Raw genomic sequence first — 24,164 nt, forward strand, 5'->3', positions numbered from 1 at the left:
GAGGTTTTAGTTGGGGGCTGAAGGTGATGGCTAGTGGCGTTCTGTTATTTTCTTTGTTGGGCCTGTCCTATAGTAGGTGACTCTGGGTACTCTTCTGGCTCTGTCAATCTGTTTCTTCACTTCAGCAGGTGGGTATTGTAGTTGTAAGAATGCTTGATAGAGATCTTGTAGGTGTTTGTCTCTGTCTAAGGGGTTGGAGCAAATGGGGTTGTATCGTAGAGCTTGGCTGTAGACAATGGATTGTGTGGTGTGGTCTGGATGAAAGCTGGAGGCATGTAGGTAGGAATAGCGGTCAGTAGGTTTCCGGTATAGGGTGGTGGTTATGTGACCATCACTTATTAGCACCGTAGTGTCCAGGAAGTGGATCTCTTGCGTGGACTGGTCCAGGCTGAAGTTGATGGTGGGATGGAAATTGTTGAAATCATGGTGGAATTCCTCAAGAACTTCTTTTCCATGGGTCCAGATGATGAAGATGTCATCAATGTAGCGCAAGTAGAGTAGGGGCGTTAGGGGACAAGAGCTGAGGAAGCGTTGTTCTAAGTCAGCCATAAAAATGTTGGCATACTGTGGGGCCACGCGGGTACCCATAGCAGTGCCGCTGATTTGAAGGTATACATTGTCCCCAAACGTGAAATAGTTATGGGTGAGGACAAAGTTCAGCCACCAGGTTAGCCGTGACATTATCGGGGATACTGTTCCTGACGGCTTGTAGTCCATCTTTGTGTGGAATGTTGGTGTAGAGGGCTTCTACATCCATAGTGGCCAGGATGGTGTTATCAGGAAGATCACCGATGGATTGTAGTTTCCTCAGGAAGTCAGTGGTGTCTTGAAGATAGCTGGGAGTGCTGGTAGCGTAGGGCCTGAGGAGGGAGTCTACATAGCCAGACAGTCCTGCTGTCAGGGTGCCAACGCCTGAGATGATGGGGCGCCCAGGATTTCCAGGTTTATGGATCTTGGGTAGCAGATAGAATACCGCAGGTCGGGGCTCCAGGGGTGTGTCTGTGCGGATTTGTTCTTGTGTTTTTTCAGGGAGTTTCTTGAGCAAATGCTGTAGTTTCTTTTGGTAACCTTCAGTGGGATCAGAGGGTAATGGCTTGTAGAAAGTGGTGTTGGAGAGCTGCCGAGCAGCCTCTTGTTCATATTCCGACCTATTCATGATGACGACAGCACCTCCTTTGTCAGCCTTTTTGATTATGAAGGAAAGGTGCTATATGAAATGTGAGATCCCTCTATCTGGTTCTGATTTAAGGAGTTCCACCAGAGTAAATGTAGAGTAACTCTACTGATGTCTGTGAAATTATTTTGGATTTACATCAGTGGAATTGAGATTAGATTCTGACATATTCTGTCACTACACAGTGCTACACGTAGAGCAACCATTCTAGCCACAACAGTCAGAGTCTAGAAAGCTCTTTCGAAAAAAGTAGCATTTTATCTTCTGTTAGGACCATACATGCTGTATCACTGCCTCTCCTGCTTCCTGGCCGCCCGGATCAGTGTTTTAGGTGCCACAGGAAATAGGGCAGAGAGCCCTGGTTTTGTTCTTATGGTGGTAAGATATAATGTGCCTTAATGCAAAATTAAGGTTTTGTCTCTTTAATTTGCATCTGCCTAGTGCATTTTCCTTGTCAACATATGTCTGCTCTCGGTGCCAAAGGTTTAAGCTAAACCTAAAAATGTTTAATGAGGTTCAGAATTGTGGTGAAATTCTTCAGCCTTCCCCCCCACTTCCCGGTGAATGTGAGCCTTAAGGACGAACTAAGCACATTCCTGTTTGTTTTTCCGTAGTGATTTTGGCTTTCAGAGGGAGATTATGGGTGTCACAGGAATTCTTGTTTGTCGTGCTATATATGGCATTTCTCCTGAGCTGTTCTGATTTAGTTCCTCCTGTTTGTGATGGGAGCCCCTTTTTTCCACTTGTCATACTGTGCAGACACACATTTCCACCAGGCACATGGATCAGGCTGATCACTTCAAGAAGCAAGCTGAAACTGCTCTGAAACAAATCCCAGTGGCTACAGTATTTTGGCTGTCTGCTGCTGTGAAGTTCTTGTGAGTTAGTGTTGTAACAGAGGCGAAGAGTCCTGTGGCACTTTATATACTAACAGACGTATTGGAGCATAAGCTTTTGTGGGTGAATACCCACTTCGTCAGATGCATATACGTCTGTTGTAACAGAGGTGCTCTTTTATGCAGCTACCGGCATACGCTTTTGGGTCTCTTGCCCAGTGGTGTAAATCAGTGGTGTGGCCTCATCTGGAATACTGTCTGCACTAGCAGTGATGGTTTGGCCAACGGGGCCCTGGCCAATTGGGGGCCCCCCCCGGAAAAATGGGCAAGCCCCAACACGCTCAGCCTCCTGCTTCCAGGCTTAAATCAATGTTTAACTAAGAGAGACGAGGGTGAGACTTAATAGCGGGTAGATTATCCCATGTCTGCTCCTGTGGGGTTCTTACACGTTCCTCTGAAGCATCTGGTGCTGACCACTGTCCGAGATGGGTTACTGGGCTAGATGGACCATGGGTCTGTCCAGTTTGGCAGTTTCTATATTTCTGTGACTCCTGTTGACTGGCTGAGTGTGTGGTGTTTAGCTCAAGTTCTGCTCTCACTGTTGATCTGTCCTGAATGGCTGGTACCAAGAATACACTAGAAAAAGGCTGGCGAATATTAGGGACCGCCCCACTGTGTGATTTCGGTTGTGCACAGTGCTCTCCCATGGGAAGTGGTGTATGGGAGAAAAGGTGGTCTTGTGGTTGTAGTAGAATACTAGAAGTTGGGACACCTGGGTTCCATTTCCAGGTCTGTTACAGACTGGCTGTGACCTTGGACACCTCTTTGTGCCTCAGTTTACTCATTGGTAAAATGGGGATAATAATTCTGACCCACCTTGCATTATTATGTGTATTACCGTGGAGCCCCATCAAGGAGCCTCAGTCATGGATCAGGCCCTCATTGTGCTAGGGGCTGTACAAATAGAGAACAAAGAGGCAGTCCCTCCCCCAAGGGACTAGGAGTGTTTTGGGCTCTCTGAAGGGCAAAGTGTGTGGTGCTGGTCACAGCTAGACTGGGAGTAGTGCTAAGAGAGCCGGGGAGCAGTCCTGCACTGGCCCCAGAGATACTCTTAAGACCTAGTAAGTTTCCCTTCCCTTCTCTGATTCGATAATAAGATGCTTTGGCCAATTCTGGAAACTTCATGTCCTCAGGTAAGTAAATAATCTGTCCCTCGTTGGCAGGGACTAGTGACCCTTCAAGGTGAAGGAAAGGGTTTGTTTCCATGCTAGTCTGTTACACAGGAGCTTTCCTGGTGGGGTGGCTACGGTTACTGCTTTGAACTGCAGAATGTTCTTCAAATAAAGTCTGAGACAATGAAATCAAGTGCTTGGGCGATGGAGCGGCCTTGTCTCTTGCTCACCCTTTGGGGGTCAGACGCCTCTGTAATCTGCTAACTCAGTGCAACTGTGTTCCTAGAGGAAGCTTTTATTTTCTTCCTCTTGGTGCTCTGAATGCCAGTTTACCCGAGCAACACCCTGGATTGCAGGGGAGGCTGCGAGTTTCCAAGCCTTGGCAGGTCTGTCGGAATGCTGCTGGCAGGAAGGTGTGCTCTGGAGGGTTGGCCTATGCGGGCAGCTTCAGTGAGGGAGAAAGAAGCTTTCAATTGCTATTGGCAAAGCTCTGGGTAATTTGCTTAAACTTTGATTGTAGGTTAATCCTGGATTAACAGAGGGAAAAAACAGCATCGGGTGGGGTGCAGAGAGGGGTCAGGGTCTTGTAGGGAGGGGCGGCTCTCTCCCCTCAGCAGAGCCCTAACACTCCTCCCCCCCCCCATTTTTTCCCCCTTGTTCTTTTCTTTGCAGGACTCCTGAAGCTCCATGCTCTGGCCTGCTTGATGGAGGATAGCAGGAAGCTCAGCCCAGCTTTCCAGTGTCCCTGTGACTGACTGTAGGGAGGGAGGAGTTGCCAGCTAGTCCAGGGAGGCCGCCTGAGCACTTGCACTGACTGCCAGGATGCAAGCCGAGGTTTAGAGATCCAGCTCCTGTGCAGCTCTCCTTTGTGTCCACCCCGGGGAGGGGAAGTGCAAACACACCGCTTCCTCTTGGAGGGCTTTCAAGCAGCTCCAAGGGAAGCAGTTAACTTGCAGAGCACCAGGGGATGTGGAGTGAGGGACTCTCCCTCTGACAATGAGCATCCATGTTCTCAGAGTTCACCGAGCACCTGGAAGAATGTAAGTGGCAAAGACCGGAGACCACATGGAAGAAAGGAATGCAGAAGGGATTTCTCCCTGCAACCGCTGTGACAGGATTGTACAGTGCTGTGGATACGGTGACACAGATGGCGTGTGGATCTGCCTTTTCCTCCCATTTCTTCTGCTTGATATTTGATCTCGGTCCTTCGGGGCTGCTGGTTTCTGGTGGTAATGGGCACTAAATATTCACTGGTGTTTATCTCTTCCGTTGGGCAGCTTTGAACGATCTCTGTGGGGAGGACACAACAGCCATAGACAGCTTTCTGGAACAACCTGTTGGTTCCCGGTACTGGGAGGAGCCCAGTTTAGAGATTGCTGCTTGGAATGAGGACAGCTGAAACTAAGTCATCAGTAAATTATCCCCTTACTTGCCCCCCACGGCCCTGGATTCATGAACACAGGAGGCAAAAGGGAGGACGTTATCCAGGTAATTAGTTTCCGAGCATGGACTCGGTGACAGACAAAATAACTTCGTAATAATTCCCACTGTGAGTGTGCCTGAGAAGCCGTCCAGCCTTCCTCTGTACTATGAATTGCTGGGGTGTAAAGGCTCAGGTGGGGTCACACCCCACTGACTTAATACAGGACTGAACAATAGTGCTGCTCTGGGGGACAGACAGATTTCCCGACTTAACCTCCCAAGGCTTCTGTCTGCTACCAAAGAGCAGTGTGGACACAGAGCTGATTGGCTAACTCAGACCTTTAAGGTGGCTATCTGGATGGCTATACCTCCGGGGCTCTTAATTTAATTGTCTGCCTTTACCTTTGAAACCACGCAGGCAGAGCCGAGAGAGCATTGTACGGGTATCTTTGGGCCTCCTATGAAACCGTGTGTGGGTGGAAAGAGGCTGCAAAGGTTCTAAGCCCAATGAACGACGATTCTGTTGCTGCTGCTCACACGTCCCTGTGTGGCCGTTTGCTGGGCTGAGGGCATAGGAGCGGGAGCCTCTCTCACCCACAGTACAATGCACTTTACTTATTAGCTGGTTTGCATGGTGGGAGTTTTTCTGGAAAAATTGCTGACTCCCAATTCATGGGAAAGACCCCCAGTGTTTGAGGCCTGGGAAGACCATCAAACCACTCGGGGAGAAACCCAGAGAAGAGGGGTGGTTATGGAGCAGAACCCTCTATCTCCAGAAGGGGTGGCAGAGCCCCAGAAAGCAGCCAGGATCCAGGTATAAGACAAGTTTGCACCATTCATGTTCTCTGAGGCTGTGGCCTGGTGACAGACCGTTTGAGGTGGTGCAGGTGATGCCCTCTGGAGGCAGGGATCCTCACGCTTCTCTTCTATACACGCCTGGGCTTTCTTCCCAGCGCCTTGGGGCTCCTGTGTCTGGAACCGAGACGTCGAAGAAGAGCAGTCTGTATTCCCTTCCCTGCAGCAGCCATGGCGGAGCACCTGGAGCTGCTGGCGGAGATGCCAGCAGTGGCCAGGATGAGCACCCAGGAGCGGCTGAAGCATGCACAGAAGCGCCGGACGCAGCAGCTGAAGAAATGGGCACAGTTTGAAAAGGAGGTCCAGAGCAAGAAGATGAGAGCAGAAAAGAGGAGGAAGAACAGCAGCAAGGAGAAGCGAGTGCTGTTTCCGGAGAGCATCAAGCTGCTGGAGGCAGCATCTCGCAATGATGTGGAGGAAGGTAGGAAGGGCCAGGTACCCCCAGACTGAGTGTAAGAGATGGGGGTGCGGGCTGTGGGGTGGGGCATTGGCACTATGCGTGAGGGGTGCAGGATGGTGGCGGGGGATTGCAGGTGCCCCCATCAGACTTGGGAGGCTTAATTTTTAAAAATATCTTCAAGCAGAAATTGTTGTTCAGAAATGCCGCAATGGAATCTGAAGGCCTCTTGGGTTGAACTCTGTAGGTCGTATGTGGTGAGCAGCTGCATCACTGCCTCTGCTCAGACCTAGGGGCTGTAAATATCAACTCGCTCCTGAGCAAGAAAGGTCCCATTGTGGAGTGATCTTTTGATGTGGGCTTCTTTCCACTGGAGGAAGAGCTGAGTCATTTTATTGAAGGGTGAAGACTATTTACATAGCGTAGGGCCCTGCCGAGTTCGGGCACTTGTAACGGGTCACCTTCTCTTGTTGCAGGGGAATCCCATTTCCCCCTTCCACAGAGGATGCAGATAACGCTGCCCATCCCTGTATGCTTATTGTCTTTGATAACACCACTGGTTCTGGGCACCCACGATCTGCTGTGGGGCCACATTCACCCTTCCCCACTTTGTGGGATAGGGTCATTCTTCTTGGGGGGGGGGGGAAGGGAGGCAAACAACCCAGGATGTGCAGACCTCTTGCCCCTCTGGAAAGGTGGCATTTGGACACCATCAGATGTTATTTATATAACACAATCGATAAAGAAATGACGATGAGTGTGCTGAAAGGCGCTGGTTCTCTGACAGTAGTCTGCTTTCAGTGTACCTACAGAACACGTTATTCTGTTTACACTAATCCCTTGTGTGAAATCACTGCTGTCCTATGACTCACTGCGTGCCCTCGACTGCCATCGAGCTCCGTGAGAGCAGAGGGCCTGTGAGGAATGGGCCTGGGTGCCTTTGGCCCATCTGAATGGCATCGGGGGAAAAGTGGCTACACCAGAAAGCACACGATGTCACCGGTCCCCCTTACCCCCTCCAGTATTTCTAGCTCTTCTGGGTTTACCTCAGGCTCCTTTACCATTTTGTTTTAAAATGGTGGCAAATCCAGACCAACGAAACACCTGCACAGCTACTGCAATGCCAGTTCTGGCTAGCAGGAGGCACTAGAAAGGAATGGCAGAGGAGCGTGGTCTCCATTCTCAACAGGAGTCACTGTACCAAATGTGTAGCTGCCCAACATCACTTCTGAGGGGACTGCACTTTGTTGCCGCAAATCCTTGCCCCAAGTTGTTGGTCCCCTGAGGCTCCCTTTTCTCGTACGGTGTCCTGCAGTCTGCAAAACAGAGCTAAAATCCGTTGTGGGTGTCAGTCGGCGGTGCACAGCCTCCAAGGTAAAAGTCAGGTCCAGAGGGGAGCTGGGGAAACCCCGGCTTTGTTTCCTGGTACTGTGAAGAACCTGTGTCACAGGCCACAAGCTGAAATTTGCCTGTGATTTCTTCGACATTCAATTTATAGCCTTGATGCACCAAAGGAGAGACATGACTGGGAGAAGTTGCAGAGAAGGGGGCAAAGGGCGGGGGGGATGGGGAAGAGGTCATAGGTCTCTTCAGTCTCTAACTTCTTTGATTTATTAAGTCAAATCGGCTCCACCCCCTTCTGCAGGATTTTCCCCTCTAGTGTCTCTTCCATATACGGAATTGTGCAAAGGGCACAAGTAGCTATAGAATTTGACCTACCAAGGAGGTTTGGTGCCAGGAAGCAGCTGGATTTAATGAGGCAAAGCTCATCTCTGTTTCTTGCATTTGGGTGATCACAGTTAAAAGGCAGGTAGTGTTGCAAGTCTTAACAATATTTAACATGGGCCTGGTGAGAGAGAAGCCCAGCGGTTGAGGGTTTAGAACAGGGGTCGGCAACCTATGGCACGCGTGGCAAAGATGGCACGTGAGCCAATTTTTAATGGCATGCTGCTGCCTGCCGGGTCCCAGCCGCCGGCCCCGCTCAGCCCGCTGCCGAACCCAGGCCGGGACCCTGGCAAGCAGCAGTGTGCCATTAAAAATCCTGCTCGCCCTGGCCCGCTCTTTTCTGTCCCCCCCGGCGCCACGGGGGCAGGGTGAAGAAGCTTGTTCCTGCTGGCTGCTGCTGCAGGGCAGGCAAGCTCCCCCTTCCCCCGACTCTTCCCCCAGCGTGCTGGGCTCCTCCCCCTCCTCCTCTCCCTCCCTGCTGCTGATCAGCTGATGGCCCTTGAGAAGAGGGGGAGAAGCATGCTCTGCTCGCTGCTCCAGGGAGGGGGCAGAGTCAGAGAAGAGATGGGGCCGGGGCCGTGGGGAAGGGAGGTGGAATCAGGGCATATCCCCTCCAGCCCCCTGCCATGAGCCGCTCTGGGCAGGGGGCTGGGAGCACCCCCACGACCCTAGCCCACACACCCCAGTCCTCTGCCCTGACCCCTGCACCCCCCCACGACCCCAGCCCTGACTCCAGCACCCCCACACATGCCCCCAGCCCTCTGCCGTGACTCCTGCACCCTCCTCACACACCCCCAGCCCTCCCACACCCCATGCCCTGACTCTTGCACCCCCCACATTCAGCACTAAACGGGAGTTCCTGCGTGCACACACACACACATTCCCACCTGCACCCTCGCACCAAATGGGAGCTTCCCAAGTAAGCACTCCACACCCAAACCTCCTGCCCCAACCCTGAGTCCCCTCCCTCATTCTAGCTCCTGGCCAGACCCTACACTCCAACCTCCAGCCTGCTCCTTCACCCCCAGCCCTGTGCTCGGTGCACTCCCACCCTCAGCTCAGTGCAGAGAGAGAGGAAGAGAATGGGCTAGAACCAGAGAGAAGGTAGGTACCCACTCTGTGTGGGCAGGGCCAGGATCCCAGACCAGCAGTGGGCTGAGCGGGGCCAGCGGCCGGGACCTGGCTGGCAGGAGCTGGTGGACGGGGTCTGGGGTTCTGGCTGCCGGCCCATTGCCAGCCAGGGTACCGGCCGCTGGCCCCGCTCAGCCCATTGCCGGTCTGGGGTTCTGGCTGCCGGCCTCTTGCCAGCCGGGGTCCCGGCCGCCGGCCCCGCTCAGCCCGCTGTCGGCCTAGGTGAATGGAACCCCAGGCCGGCAGCGGGCTGAGCGGGCCAGCCGTGTAAGACCAGCATTTTAATTTAATTTTAAATGAAGCTTCTTAAACATTTTGAAAACCTTGTTTACTTTACATACGACAATAGTTTAGTTATATAGTATATAGATTTACAGAGAGAGACCTTCTAAAATGTTAAAATGTATCACTGGCACGTGAAACCTTAAATGAAAGGGAATAAATGAAGACTCAGCTCACCGCTTCTGAAAGGTTGCCGACCCCCGGTTTAGAAAGAGAAAATGGGTCAAGGAGCTGTTTTCAGCTGCTGCCACAGACACACCAGAATTACATTCTGTAAATCACATACTTTGATTTGCCTTTTTTAAAACTAATTTCTGTAGAATCCCACAGTTCGAGTTGATTTTAGTTTCCTGAGAACTTTTTGACTAGAGTTCTAACAAAATCTTGATGGTTCTTGTGGGTAATGGAGCCATTAGATAATGGGCAGCTACTTGAGCTCTATACAGTATTGAGAGTCTATTCAGCATTAGTGAAATGACATGAGAAAATGAATAGCAAACTACAATGATTACATTGCTTTTTTATTCTCTGCTGGACATTAAGTTGTCAGCTGAAGATGAGCTAATGGTGTTAAAAGGAGTATTGACTTAACCGTGACCTATAATTAACTATGTATCTTTATCATCAGTGAATACAAAAATGTACAAACTGCTTGCCTAATGGAGGGTTTATTAGACACCTGTAGCCTGAGGATTAATCCTGGGTGCAATTTGTCACAGGTGACAGGTCCTTTCCCTTAGTGGCTAAGTAAATTATTCAGCTGTACAGATGAGATTGGTGAATCACATGACTAGAAACATACAGCCTTCATTTAGCAACAGCTGTGAAAGGAGTGTCCCAACCCATCAAATCCTGAGGCAATGCCCTGCTAAGAAGCCTGTCACCCCAGCTGCTGAGAATGATGAAGGGAGCAGCCCCCGGGACCCTCCTCTGTCTCTTGTATCAGCCTCTGGTTAGCAGGCTTCTGTTCATTAGTAAGCGTTCCCCTTGCCCATTTCTGGCTTTTGAAAGGGTGAAGGAGCTTACCCTTTCCCTCTTCCCCTCGTGGCTGGAGGTGGTTTGCTGGGAGTTGCCTCTTCGCTACCTACCATATTCCTCTCCCAGCCTCCTTTAATTCTGGGGTTGACAGAGGGGTCCTCCCAGTGGTGAGCTGGCAAAAGCTGAAGAACCAGTTCCTTCAGTCACTCCGGGTCTTCGGCGGCACTTCGGCCGCAGGTCCTTCACTCGCTCTGGGTCTTCGGCAGCACTGACGGACCCGCTGCCGAAGTGCTGCCGAAGACCTGGGCCGCTGAGTGAGTAAAAATTAAAAAGGGATTCTCGGGGAGCCTCCATAGCTGAGAGCTCAGGTGGGCTGGACAGGCTGGAGTTTGCCCACCCCTTTAACAACCGGTTCTAAACCAGCTTCAAAATTTAACAACCGGTTCACGAGAACCGGTGTGAACCGGTTCCAGCTCACCACTGGGTCCTCCTCAGTTCCTGCTTTTACTACTGTTCATTGGTGGTTCGAGCAACAGCAGAGTGAATGTGCTGTGAGTCTTTGTCACTTTCACTGCTGCCCAAAGGATTCTGCCTCATGTTAATTTCTTAATTCTCTCTGTGCTTGGGAAAGATCTGAGCAGCATCGGAGGCCCTGCAGCTGTTTGCAGACTCAGAAAGACAACACTGCATCAGGTCAGATTTGGGAGGTTCCCTTTGCAACTACGAGGGCTGGAAACAGGAAATGGATGGCATAGCCATCTCACCGTGCTTGTCAGGAACTCTCTTCTACTTGCTATTGACAAGTGGACAAATGGATTCACTCTTAATGCTCTTACTTTCCATTTGGATTAAGCAATTTACAACGGCCTCTTTTCCCCCCCTCCTCTCCCAGCACAGATTCCAAGTGAAAGAGGGGATGCCCTGTCTGCCCCTCCCCCTCCCTCTGGCCTGACTAGATAATGACACAGTATGGTCCTCAAATGAAAAGGCAGACTGGCTAAAAATAGAAATGATGTTAACCAGCTGAATCTCTTCAGGACTCGGTTACGGGCTCTAGTGAAGGAATAGAAAAGGGGCTTTGTGGCTTTTTGCATTAAATTTCACATGGAGGAAAACTGCTGGCTCAGTCAGCCTGGAGGCTGATGCTCTCTGTCCATATAATAGGTGTAGCTTCCCTACATCGCCCTGCCAGCTGGAGAGCTGACCCCTCTAGTGGCTTGGTCTCTGTGTAGGGTTGCCAACCATCCAGGACCGTCCTGGAGACCCCAGGAATTAAAGATTAATCTTAAATTAAAGATGATGCCATGGATGAAACCTCCAGGAATATGTCCAACCAAATTTGGCAACCCTGTGTCCGTGGCCTGCTCAGACCTTTGCCTCTCTGCCCCCAGGACTGGACTGAGATCCACCAAGTCATTTTACCCAGGCCACTAAATTGCCATCTGACTGGGCAACAGCTCTTGCCCATTACTGACCTGAGCCCTGTTTGAGAGGAAAGGCTCCGTATGCCCCTCCTCAGTTCTATTATCTGTCTGTGGTTGCCGCAGGATAGTGTTTGGTAATTGTTCCTCTGCCCCTAAGAACCCTCTCTGGAGGTTATCTTAAGGGCCTATTTTATCCTCTCCTGTTCCTGATATATATCAGGCCATTGGGAAGGTAAGGAGGGGTGTAGGTAATATGCTGGCATCTAGCTCTGTTTCATCACCACTGACCTGGCCCAGTATCTATATGAGTTGGAGCTTGGCTGAGGCTCAGTCCAAATTATGTTGGTGTCCCTGTTTGATGGAGTGTGAGACCATCATTTTGTTGCTGTGATGTTGCTCAGAATTTTGGAATCTGGGAGTGAAATTCTGGCCTTGCTGAAGTCAGTGACAAAATTCCCTAGGTGGTGTGAGGTCCTACGTTACTCTTAGGCCTTGTCTACACTACAGGGGAAATTCGATCTAAGCTACGCAATTTGAGTTATGTGAATAGTGTAACTCAAATCAATGTAGCTTAGATCTACTTACTGCGGGGTCCACACTGCGCGATGTCAATGGGATACGTTCTTCCGTTAACTCCCCTTACTCTTCTCGATCCGGTGGAGTACAGGAGTTGACAGGAGAGCGATCTGCGGTCGATTTAGCGGGTCTTCACTAAACCCGCTAAATCAACTGCTGATGCATCGATCGCTGTGCAAACTTTCCATCTCTGCTTTGCTACAAGAGTGCACCTTGTCCTTTCCAGTATGGGCTTTGCTTCAGTTATGCAAGCACTTGTCACCTCGATTAGATTGCTGTAATGGCATTGTATGATGTTGTTCAGAAACTGAAACTATTGTAGAATGTGGTGCTTTGCTTATTATATTGTGCCCTGGACTCAGTCCTAGGTGCTGGTAAGCCTCTGAGTGGAGATCAAAATGCTGTGTTAAGCTGTGAATGCCCTAAGTGGTTTGGGATGCATTGACCTGAATGGCAACCTCTCTCCCTGCATGATATAACCAGTTTAGATGGGAGGGGACTGGCAAGACGTTCCGCAGAAGGGACTTGACTTTGGAACTGGCTCCTGCTTGGGACCCATATAGCCCGGGTTTGTTAACACTGTATAAAGCTCATTTCATAGAATCATAGAATATCAGGGTTGGAAGGGACCTCAGGAGATCATCTTGTCCAACCCCCTGCTCAAAGCAGGACCAATCTCCAACTAAATCATCCCAGCCAGGGCTTTGTCAAGCCTGACCTTAAAAATATCTAAGGAAGGAGATTCCACCACCTCCCTAGGTAACGCATTCCAGTGTTTCACCACCCTCCTAGTGAAAAAGTTTTTCCTAATATCCAACCTAAACCTCCCCCACTGCAACTTGAGACCATTACTCCTTGTTCTGTCATCAGCTACCACTGAGAACAGTCTAGATCCATCATCTTTGGAACCCCCTTTCAGGGAGTTGAAAGCAGCTATCAAATCCCCCCTCATTCTTCTCTTCTGCAGACTAAACAATCCCAGTTCCCTCAGCCTCTCCTCATAAGTCATGTGTTCCAGTCCCCTAATCATTTTTGTTGCCCTCCGCTGGACTCTTTCCAATTTTTCCACATACTTCTTGTAGTGAGGGGTCCAAAACTGGACACAGTACTCCAGATGAGGCCTCACCAATGTCGAATAGAGGGGAACGATCACGTCCCTCGATCTGCTGCCAATGCCCCTACGTATACATCCCAAAATGCCATTGGCCTTCTTGGCAACAAGGGCACACTGTTGACTCATTTGCTCTGACGGGCATTTGAGGAGGATGTTGGAGTGATGGGCAAGATGTATAGGGTTTGATCTGGTGATTATTTGTTTAGCATTCACAATATGGTCACTGCTGTGCAAGATCCAAAAATAGCCAGTCCTTGCCTCTGAGAGCCCAGTGTGAGAGATTCAAAGGATGGGGCCTGCTGGGAAATCCGGAGAGAGGGACGATATAGTAATCACAATTTATTTAAAAAAAAAAATTATCATCTCACTTTTTGCGGACCGTGAGGAAACATGTTTGTAGGACAGACTGGAATGAAGGTGTCTCTCAGAGCAGCCTAGCCTGGTGAATGTGTGTGTTGATAAAGCCTTGGTGGCTGTTAATACTCCCAGTAATTTCTTATGTTGTCCTGGGTGTAAAATCCTTTAAAGGAAAATTCCTTTATGGGCTTTATACTTGGGACAGAGAGGAGATGGGGAATAAGTGGTGACTAACAGAAGGGGGAGTGAAGAGCTGAGGGAGAGTGGGCCCAGGGCACCCAAGCAGAAGAGTCTAGTGGCAGATCTTGTGGACTGAGCTGGGTCCCTCACTTCCTGTGCTGGCAAGGCCTGGTAAAGCACTCTGCCCCTACGGGAAGGATACTTACCTCTTATGTCCTGTTTAGGACTTCCTCTGTCTCTCTGACAGAACAGCAACAGTAGCTAAATCCATCCATCCTCTCTGAGGGAGGGGACTCGCTTGCGGGGCCTGGATGGGGTAAATGGATAAAATAGGGAGGACCTTGGAAGTGCATCAACCTTCTTTCTTTGTCACCCGAAGAATGTGGGGAGAGTGGGATCAAAAGGGGAGCTAGAAACGTAGGCCCGAGGATCAGGTGGAGAAGAGGCAGAAACAAAAGGGTCTGAAGGAGGAAATTCGAAACCCAGCCTGAAGCTGATTTGTGGAGGAGAGGGGGAGAATGCTAGAGACAGACATGTGCCGCCTTACTGCCTATTTGTGTGGGTTTCTAATGGCCGAAGGCCCTCTCTGCACGCTTGCTTTAGAATGAGCTTGTAAGCAGTTCTAGGCAGCTGAGCGGAGACTTCTGCTGCTACTCAAAACTACGCACACAAAATACTTACAGCTGGTGCACAAGTTTGTATAATTGTAACTTCATCCTGCCTCCTTGCTGGCTTGTTTCACCCACCAGTTGCGTTTTGTCTCTAGACTGTCCTGCTGGTAACCAGTTTACCAGCAGGACAGTGGGGTGGGAGGAGGTATTGTTTCATATTCTCTGTGTATATATAAAGTCTGCTGCAGTTTCCACGGTATGTATCTGATGAAGTGAGCTGTAGCTCACGAAAGCTCATGCTCAAATAAATTGGTGAGTCTCTAAGGTGCCACAAGAACTCCTTTTCTTTTTGCGAGTACAGACTAACACGGCTGTTACTCTGAAACAGCATAAAGAGGCATCATTGTCCCATGTATAAGGCACTAGATTGGAACTCAGGAAACCTGCGTTTTTTTGTCGTGACTGACTTGCTGTGCTATCTGGGGGAAGTCGCTTTCACTTTTTTCTCCCCCTCCGCCCCCCGCCCCACCATCCTTTTCTGTCTTGCCTGTTTAGCTTGTAAGTTCTTTGGGGTGGGGACTGTCACTTATGACTAAGTTATTACACTTATTACGGAATCCGTGACTTCCACTGACCTCCATGACTTCAGCCTGTGGTGGTTGGGAACTGCAGGGTCCCCCACCGCCCGCTGGGGCCTGGAGCTCTGGAGGCTGCCAGAGGCAGCAGGGGAACCCCTGAAGATCACTGCTGCCACGGGTGGTGGGTGCCAGGGTGCTTTGGGTGGTGGGGGAACCCCACAGCTCCCATGGGTGGCGGGGGTTACCCCTGTGGCAGCAAGGGCCCACGGAGCTGCGGGCAGTGGGGGAAGCCCCGAGCTCCTGGCCGTGGTCGACATTAGGGGCCCCCGGAGCTGTGGGCGGCAGAAGATCCCTGCAGCTCCCAGCCACTGCAGGCAGCGGGGAACCCCCGAGCTCTCAGCCCCTGTGGGCAGCACAGGATCCCCAGAACTGCAGGCGACAGGGTTTCCCCGCAGCCCCCAGCTGCTGCAGGCGGTGATGGCCGCACAGTTTCCAGCCGCTACTCAGCTGTTCCGCTGCAGGTGGTGTGGGGATCCACTGATCCCCATTTTGTCACAGATATTTTTAGTAAAAGTCATGGACAGGTCACGGCTAGTGAATTTTTCTTTATTGCCCATAACCTGTCCATGATTTTCACTATGAAGTGAGCTGTAGCTCACGAAAGCTTACGCTCAAATAAATTTGTTAGTCTCTAAGGTGCCACAAGTCCTCCTGTTCTTTTTACTAAAAATATTGGTGACAAAACTGTAGCCTTTATTATTACATATCTTCTGCATAGTGCATAGAACGGTGGGGCCCTGATTTTGGTTGGGTCTGCTGGTGCTGCTCTAGTACCAATGATGAGAAATTATAATTGTTTGTCTCAATGATCTCTGGCTGGTAACACAAGGGAGACTCATTTATTTTTAAATATGATTTTTAACCTGATCATACCATTCACTTTAATGTACTTCCGAGACATGATTCAGTTGATCTCACAGCCCTTCTGTCTGTGTCTTATCTCTCTACGTCTTCTCTTCCCTCACTCCTTCTGCTCATCTAGCACCAACTTCCTCAGCACATTTGGGCCACTTCTCTGCAGCTATTGCTTTCTGGAAAAGCCCCCCTGTGTTTTTCTGCTTTGTTCACTCTGTTGTAAGATCTCCTGTTTTTAAAAATATTTTAACTTTGCACAATAGCTACATCTAATTCTATCTAAAAATCTCTAAGAAAAAAATATCAAATATGAAACTTTCATACTAACTGACGTTCTAATGTAAAATCTGTGTTTGGTGGTGATGAGATGTGGGCTTACAGCAAAACTCTTATAGTAAATCAGCCTGTTTTGGAGCATATTTAAAATGAAGGCTTGGGCCAGTTCTCAGTAATCCTTGTTGCTATTTTATGGAAGCAGCTTTTGTAGTGACACTTCCCAGCAGGAGCTCCAATCAGGTGATACAGATTAGGACACTGGAGAATGCAGAGGCCATTAGGCCAGGGTTGTCTCTTATTTTTTATAGAAGTGAAGAAATATTTAATCTCTTTTAAATTTTTGATTTTGCTAAACAGTTCTGTAAAATATACCCAGTGCAAAATCATGACTAGAGTGGGGCAATTTCCCACAGTGGTTTCTCCTAAAGATCACAAGTTATTCATGTTCAGGCTTCCTGCCGTTGGGGGCCAGGAAACCCACAGCCATAGATCTGGGATGGAGTGGGGGAGCAAACTGCTCCCCAGCTGTGGGAGGCTGAGGGTGCTGCCATTCGTGATGTCACAAGCTCCCTTCCAGCCAGCTCTGCTGAGCAGTCATGTGTGTGGATCCTCAGGCAGGATGGAGCCAGCTGTAAGCATTCATTGGACTTAAGCCTCGGGAGCACAAAGTACCAACCAAAGCACTGGAAACAAAAGATAAGATCATATTACTTTATAATAGTAACTTAATTTATTACTGTGTATAAATTTATAACAGAAACAAAGTGTGCGCATCATTCTGCTGCCAGCCATACACCTGCTGCTATGTCTCCTTTCTGAGCGGCTGTGCAGGAAATGAAGGCTAGATTCTGGAGTGCAAAGGCTCTGCAATGGTTTGAGGGGAGTGCTGTGTGTGTGTGTGTGCCACGCCAGTTGACATTGGACACACTGAACTGCATCAGGGCCAAGCAGTGCTCGTCACGCTGTAATATTTAACCTTGAAATGGTGCAGATCTCCAGGATAGGGAGTCTGCAGAATTCTCTTGCCTTCATTACAGAAATGGAAGTGAAGTACCTCAAAATTCCCAAGAGCTGGAGTCAATCCCTTAACTATTGAAGACCAGCTTTAAAAAAAAAAAAAAAAAAAAGTACTTTGCATTTATATAGATCCTAAAGTGCTACAAATGATACTACAAGGATTACTTCGGCCAGCACTGAAATGCAGCCATACCTGTGTGGACCAAATGCCACTGCTTTAACAGCACACAGCACCACTGCACTACAGACTAGGACATGGAACAATAATTTATCCAACACAAATGACAGGAGACCTGCCAAAGGCGGGTAATTAGCCTTGTGCTTCTTTAAAAAAAAATCTTCAATTTTAAAACCCAGAAATATCAACTCTGCTCCCCTGGTTTTGCGGGAGAACTCGGTCTCCAGGGATGCACACTGTGAACCTTGCTTGAAGCCATGGGAATGTTGAACCCCTGGCAAAGGCTTCCTTCCTCCCAAGTGCTTTTGACTCATTGTGCTCCAGTAGGTGGTGTAAACATCTGACCAAAAGTCCTTTCCCCCTCCCCTGTTCACATTTTCCTCTCGTGGTCCTTTGATCGCATCACTTCAGTAATTCTCCAGCTACCAGACAAGGTTCTTCTCCATCCCCACCCCCTCCTTGTGGCCTCTTCTGGGGAAGAAACCTACCAGTGCTGCTTTGCCATATAAAAAGGGCACAAACCCAATTTTTTTTCTCACTTAAGTTGTGGAATTTGGCCAAGACACCAGGGACAGCACAACTTGCATATTCTATGAAAAGGGCCATGGGATCTTTAACCACAAGCATTGAGCCATGGGATCTTTAACCACAAGCATTGGGCCCTGCGTATGTCTCATCTAGCATACTGTGCCCCCCTAGTGCTGGGCTGAGCACTACTTCAGTATTGACGGGGAGAGGGGAGTGCTATCTACTGAATTACCGGAATCCTTTCCTCTTGAAGATCTCCTGTACATGTGCTGACCTGGCCTGACCCTGAATATCTTGTGCGGTGTAATAAGAGACAGTACTGTGACTGCAGATATCGATACTGTATGTTCTGGCTTATTTCAGACAGGACTTTTGCTGGGTTCTTCGTTTCCTTTCCCCCCCTGGCTCACTTGGTCTCCTTTTTATAAATCCCCAGTTTCCACCAGGTTAGACCTGCTGTCTCCCTGACACCGCAAAGCCCTTAACGTCTTTCAGCCTGAAAGAATAGCTCCGTGGGAGGCTGTGTCAGTATTTACCGGTTCCCCTCAGCACGCAAACACTGGGAATGGGTGTTTACTGTTTCCACAGGCAGGATTCTTTGCTTGTTTTCTCTTGGTTCTTTTTGTTGCGTTGTGTAAGTTTCTGGCAGGCGTTAGCTTCCTCCTTGATACAATGATTGCTGAATGTCGGCCCTTTCTGTTCTGAGGAGTGCTGCAGTTTCCACCCTCAGTGGTTGGTACTGAAGTGTGAGAGACCTGTACCTCATGGCATGACCATTCCCTCAGGCCCTCCCTGGGTTAGCTTCACAAAGCAGCAAGGAGACGTGTTCTCTTGTAGGGAACAGGAGATCTCATTCTCATGGGATTCCTCTCCCAACCCCACTGGCAGCCAAGGCTCAGCCGTTACCAGACTGTGTGTCACGAGATAGATTGGTGCTGTGACACTCCTACCTGTCCTTAAAGAAATTCTCCACCAAAACCTCTGGAGGGACAGTGCAGTTAGCTCTGGATTGAATCAGCACTTCTGGGTTCTTTTCAGCTCTGCCATTGATATGCTGCATAGCTTTAGGCAAGTTGCTTTTAACGTTTGTGCCAGATGTTTCCACACTTGGTGGAAGACCAAAGACTTCCCTACACCAGTGGTCGCAGTAGGGCAAACCTCTTCCACATTGGCAGTACAGTGTGCGTCCTCCCTGATGTGGTGGAGTCACCTTGGGGCTGAGAGGGGAGTTCACTCCCTAGCATATTCATTCTTGTAGCTTAGAGGCTTCCACCTAGGGAGCCAATAATGCTTGTCGTGGTGCCTACTGAAACCCCCCATTCCTCCCTTGAATGGAATAAAGTAGGTTCTGTAACAGAGGAGAGCTGGACAGGGAAATAAATTATCCAAGTCAGTGCAGTTCTGCCTGGGCCTTCCCTGCCAGCCCTGGTAAAGGAACTATTCTTTTTTAATTACAACTGAGTATCAATCAGAGAGCTGTAAGTGGAAATAAACCTTATAGAATAGGAATCAATAATGAGGATAGCACTGAGGTCAGGTTAAAGTATGAAATCTGTAGTGCCTGACTACGAGGCGACACACAACTGCCAGATCAGGATTAGTTAATATTTATCTACCAGCACTGGTGTGTTTGGTATTTTGCAGACCAGTAAGAAGACAAGGGTCCTACCCTGGGATCTTTTGCTCTACAGAGAACCAAGCAAACAAAATACCCCACATGATGAAGCAGTAATAAGGGGTTGGGGTAGGTAGCAGAAAATAGCGAGGAAAGAGGAAACCGCTTTAGCATCCTGATTATTCAAACAGCTTGAGCAGCTCCACAGCCATTTGGATAATGGGAGTACTTGGAAAAGGAGATGCTAGTGGCTCAAGGTGGTTCAGATACTCGGGGCATGGCTAGCTGGCGTCCTCTTGTATTTACAAAGAGTGCTGGTCAGTCATGTCGCAGTTGTGTTTTCTTTGGGTTTGATTAATTAGGCCTGAAATGGGAGTAACTAGCACCATTGTAGAGATGAATAGTGGTACAGCATGGTCACCTTAAGGAGGGAGGTTGCTGGGGGCGCAAGATGAGGAAGGTTGTGCCCTGCTGAGCAGACTTTAGAAACACTAAAGGAGAAGAGATGGGACTTTGTGTGAACCTGAATGCAGAGAGGAATGATGGTGACAGGGAAGTGCTATAAATCCCATGGAAGGAGAGGAGCTGTTCTGGTAAATGGGGGAAGGGCCATTGGACAATCAGGAATAACTGAAGGAAACTCAAATGTAGGCTGACTGTCAGTAAAAGCTTCCCACTAGGAAGAGGCTCTTCCAAGGGAGGTGGTGAGAGTTCCTTCTCGGCGTGCCTTGGAAATGGACTGGACAGAGCTCTGGAGGGATTCTGACTAGGTGGCAGGGAACAGGCATGATAACTGAATGTGTCTGTTCCATCTCCAACCTTTGCACTGCTAATGTCATAAAGGAGTGTCAATGAATTGTCAATAAAATAGCTAATTATCGGCCTTGTTCAAAGCTCTGATAGTAGGCTTATCAGGCCTCCTGCTCTAGAGTGTTAAATGAGCACTAACTGGGATCTGGAGAGACCCCGCCCCCCAGTATTGCACAATTGGGTAGATCATGAGGATTTTCACTTTCCTTTCCTATGAAATATCTGCCATAGGTCACCGCTTGAGGCAAGAATACTGTACTATGTGGACAATACTATGTCAATTCAAAAAAGAACTAGATAAATTCATGGAGGGTAGGTCCATCAATGGCTATTAGCCAGGATGGGCAGGGGTGGTGTCCCTAGCCTCTGTTTGCCAGAAGCTGGGAATGGGCGGCAAGGAATGAATCACTTGATGATTACCTGTTCTGTTCATTCCCCCGGGGCACCTGCCACTGGCCACTGTCGGAAGACAGGATACTGGGCTAGATGGACCTTTGGTCTGACCCTGTATGGCCATTCTTATGTATTTCCTATGTTCCTAGAATAAATATTAGTCGATTAAAGGATAAAGAGGGACACTGCAGCACAAATGTCAAGGAAGAACTGGGAAGAAAGACGTTTCTTTTGATCAAGAGTGGCTTTTGTGTTCCTCACAGGTTTGAGAGACAGATACTGATCTGATCAAGCTTTAGCATGGGCTGAGAACATCCAGCTACCACCTCTTTGGTTGCTGGTTTCCTCACCAAGCTTTTCAGCAAGTTGGTATCCTTTCGTCTGCGAGCAACGGTGGGGATTGCAGCCTATGATGTAGATGGTTTGCAATGTCGCAAGTGACTGAATAGTCCAATCCGAGATTTGCATGATCTTTGGCAGTTATTACAAATGTATCTATCTCGGTTGGGAGCTGCTTGCTTCCTATGGGCTCTTTTCTCTTCAAGCTGTAGGGGCCAGCTCCTGTCATGGTCTTTGATACCCTGATGGAGACGATGGTGCCACTTGTTATGATCACTTGCCAAGATTTCCCATTGGTCAGGATCAATTCCAAATTCCTTCATATCTCGCTTGCATGTGTCTTTATAGCGAAGTTTGGGACGTCCTGTTGTTCTTGTTCCCTCTGAGAGCTCCCCATATAGCATGTCCTTGGGTATGCATCCGTCTTCCAACCTACTCAGATGGCCCAGCCCTCACAGTTGTCTTTGCTTGAGCAGGGCTGTCGCAGTAGAGAAATTTGCCCTTTGAAGAACCTCTGCACTGGTGACTTGGTGACTTTATCCTGCCATTTGATGTTTAGTATGCAGTGTAAACAACGTAGGTGGAAACAGTTCTACCTTTTCTCCTAATGAGCATAAGTTGTCCATGTTTCCCCGCCATACACGAGAGTGCCAAGGCTGCAGGCTTGGTACACTAGCATTTTGGTCTTGATGGTCAGCTTTGAGTTGTTCCGTCCTCTTTTAGTTAATCTGCTAAAGGTGGTGGCAGCCTTTCCAATGTGAACATTTAGTTCGTCATCCAGTGAGAGGTTGGTGGTCCCTGTAGAACCTAAATAGCTGGACTTTTGGACTACTTCTAGCTGGTTTTGCATTTAAGGTAATTGAAGGATCTTGTGGAACCCCCTGTCTTAATACAACCATTTCTTGATGCTGAAGGTGAGAGCAAATGTCTGAAGGTACTTGAAAGTCAGTCCATGAGTTCTTGTAATAGATAAGAACATAGAACATAAAACAGCCATACTGGGTCAGACCAAAGGTCCAACTAGCTCAGTATCCTGTCTTCCAACAGTGGCCAATGCTAGGTGCTCCAGAGGGAATGAACAGAACAGGTAACCATCAAGTGATCCATTCCTTGTCGCCCATTCTCAGCTTCTGGCAAACAGAGGCTAGGGGCACCATCCCTGCCCATCCTGGCTAATAGCCATCGATGGACCAATCCTCCATGAATGTATTTAGTTCTTTTTTGAACCCTGTTATAGTCTTGGCCTTCACAACATCCTCTGGCAAGGAGTTCCACAAGTTGACTGTGCGTTGTATGAAGAAATATTTCCTTTTGTTTGTTTTAAACCTGCTACCTATTAATTTCATTTGGTGACCCCTAGTTCTTGTGTTATGAGAAGGAGTAAATAACACTTATTTACTTTCTCCACACCAGTCATGATTTTATAGACCTCTATCATATCCCCCCTTAGTCATCGCTTTTCCAAGCTGAAAAGTCCCAGTCTTATTAATCTCTCCTCATATAGCAGCCGTTCCATACCCCTAATCATTTTTGTTGCCATTTTCCGCACCTTTTCCAATTCCAGTATATCTTTTTTGAGATGGGGCGACCACATCTGCACGCAGTATTCAGGATGTGGGCGTACCATGGATTTATATAGAGGCAATATGATATTTTCTGTCTTATCTATCCCTTTCTTAATGATTCTTAATATTCTGTTCACTTTTTTGACTGCTGCTGCACATTGAGTGGATGTTTTCAGAGAACTGTCCACAATGACTCCAAGATTTCTTTCTTGAGTGGAAACACCTAACTTAGACCTCATCATTTTATATGTATAGTTGGGATTATGCTTTCCAATGTGCATTACTTTGGATTTATCAACATTGAATTTCATCTGCCATTTTGTTGCCCAGTCACCCAGTTTTGAGAGATCCTTTTGTAGCTCCTTGCAGTCTACCTGGGACTTATCTGAAAATCTAAGTACACTATATCCCCCTCGTCCATATGCTTGTTGACCTCAAAGAATTCTAGTAGATTGGTGAGGCATGATTTCCCTTTACAAACACCATGTTGACTCTTCCCCCAACAAATGACATTCATCTATGTATCTGACAATTTTGTTCTTGACTATAGTTTCAATCAGTTTGCCCGGCACTGAAGTCCAGCTTACCGGCCTGTAATTACCGGGATCACCTCTGGAGCCCTTTTTAAAAATTGGTGTCACATTACCTATCCTCCAGTCATTTGGAACAGAAGCTGATTTAAATGATAGGTTACAGACTAGTTAGTAGTCCTGCAATTTCACATTTGAGTTCCTTCAGAGCTCTGGTCCTGGTGACTTATTACTGTTTAGTGTATCAGTTTGTTCCAAAACCTCCTCTAAAGACACCTCAATCTGGGACAGTTCTTCAGATTTGTCACCTAAAAACCATGGCTCAGGTTTGGGAATCTCCCTCACATCCTCAGCTGTGAAGATGGATGCAAAGAATTCATTTAGTTTCTCCCCAATGGCCTTATTGTCCTTGAGTGCTCCTTTAGCATCTAGATCATCCACTGGCCCCACTGGTTGTTTAGCAGGCTTCCTGCTTCTGATGTACTTAAAAATTTTTTTGCTGTTACTTTTTGAGTCTTTGGCAAGCTGTTCTTCAAATTCTTTTTTGGCCTTCCTAATTATATTTTTACACTTCATTTGCCATTGCTCCTTTCTATTTTCCTCATTAGGATTTAACTTCCACTTTTTAAAGGATGCCTCTTTACCTGTCACTTCTTCTCTTACTTTATTGTTTAGCCACGGTGGCACTCTTTTGGTTCTCTTTCTATGTTTTTTAATTTGGGGTAAACATTTAAGTTGAGCCTCTATTATGGTGTCTTTAAAAATTTCCATGCAGCTTGCAGGGATTTTACTTTTGTTGTTGTACCTTTTTAATTTCAGTTTAACTAACCTCATTTTTGTGTAGTTCCCCTTTCTGAAATTAAATGCTACAGTGTTGGGCGGCTGTGGTGTTCTCCCCGCCACAGGGATGTTAAATTGAATTATATTATGGTCACTATTCCCAAGGGGTCCAGCTATATTCACCTCTTGGACCTGATCCTGGGCTCCACTTAGGACTAAATCAAGAATTGCCTCTCCTCTTGTGGGTTCCAGGACTAGCTGCTCCAAGAAGCAGTCATTTAAGGTGTCAAGAAATTATCTCTGCATCCCATCCTGAGGCGATAAGCACCCCGTCAATATGCGGATAGTTGAAAGCCCCCATTATTATTATTAGATCTTCATTGTGGGCTATGAGGGCAGCAGCAGC

The 24,164-nt window shown here is 48.3% G+C and overlaps 1 protein-coding gene across 2 annotated transcripts in view; it reads left to right on the forward strand.

Moving 5' to 3' along the window:
• Positions 1-24,164, forward strand: part of PPP1R16A (protein phosphatase 1 regulatory subunit 16A) — a 77,714-nt gene that overhangs the window by 16,260 nt on the left and 37,290 nt on the right. For both annotated transcript variants that reach the window (XM_077809686.1, XM_077809685.1), the window contains one exon: positions 3,855-5,880. In XM_077809686.1, the coding sequence (XP_077665812.1) occupies positions 5,631-5,880 (250 nt within the window). In that variant the 5' untranslated portion in view covers positions 3,855-5,630. The remainder of the gene's footprint in view (positions 1-3,854; positions 5,881-24,164) is intronic.

The sequence above is a fragment of the Eretmochelys imbricata genome, chromosome 2, assembly GCF_965152235.1.
Source record: "Eretmochelys imbricata isolate rEreImb1 chromosome 2, rEreImb1.hap1, whole genome shotgun sequence".
Classification (NCBI taxonomy): Eukaryota; Metazoa; Chordata; order Testudines; family Cheloniidae; genus Eretmochelys; species Eretmochelys imbricata.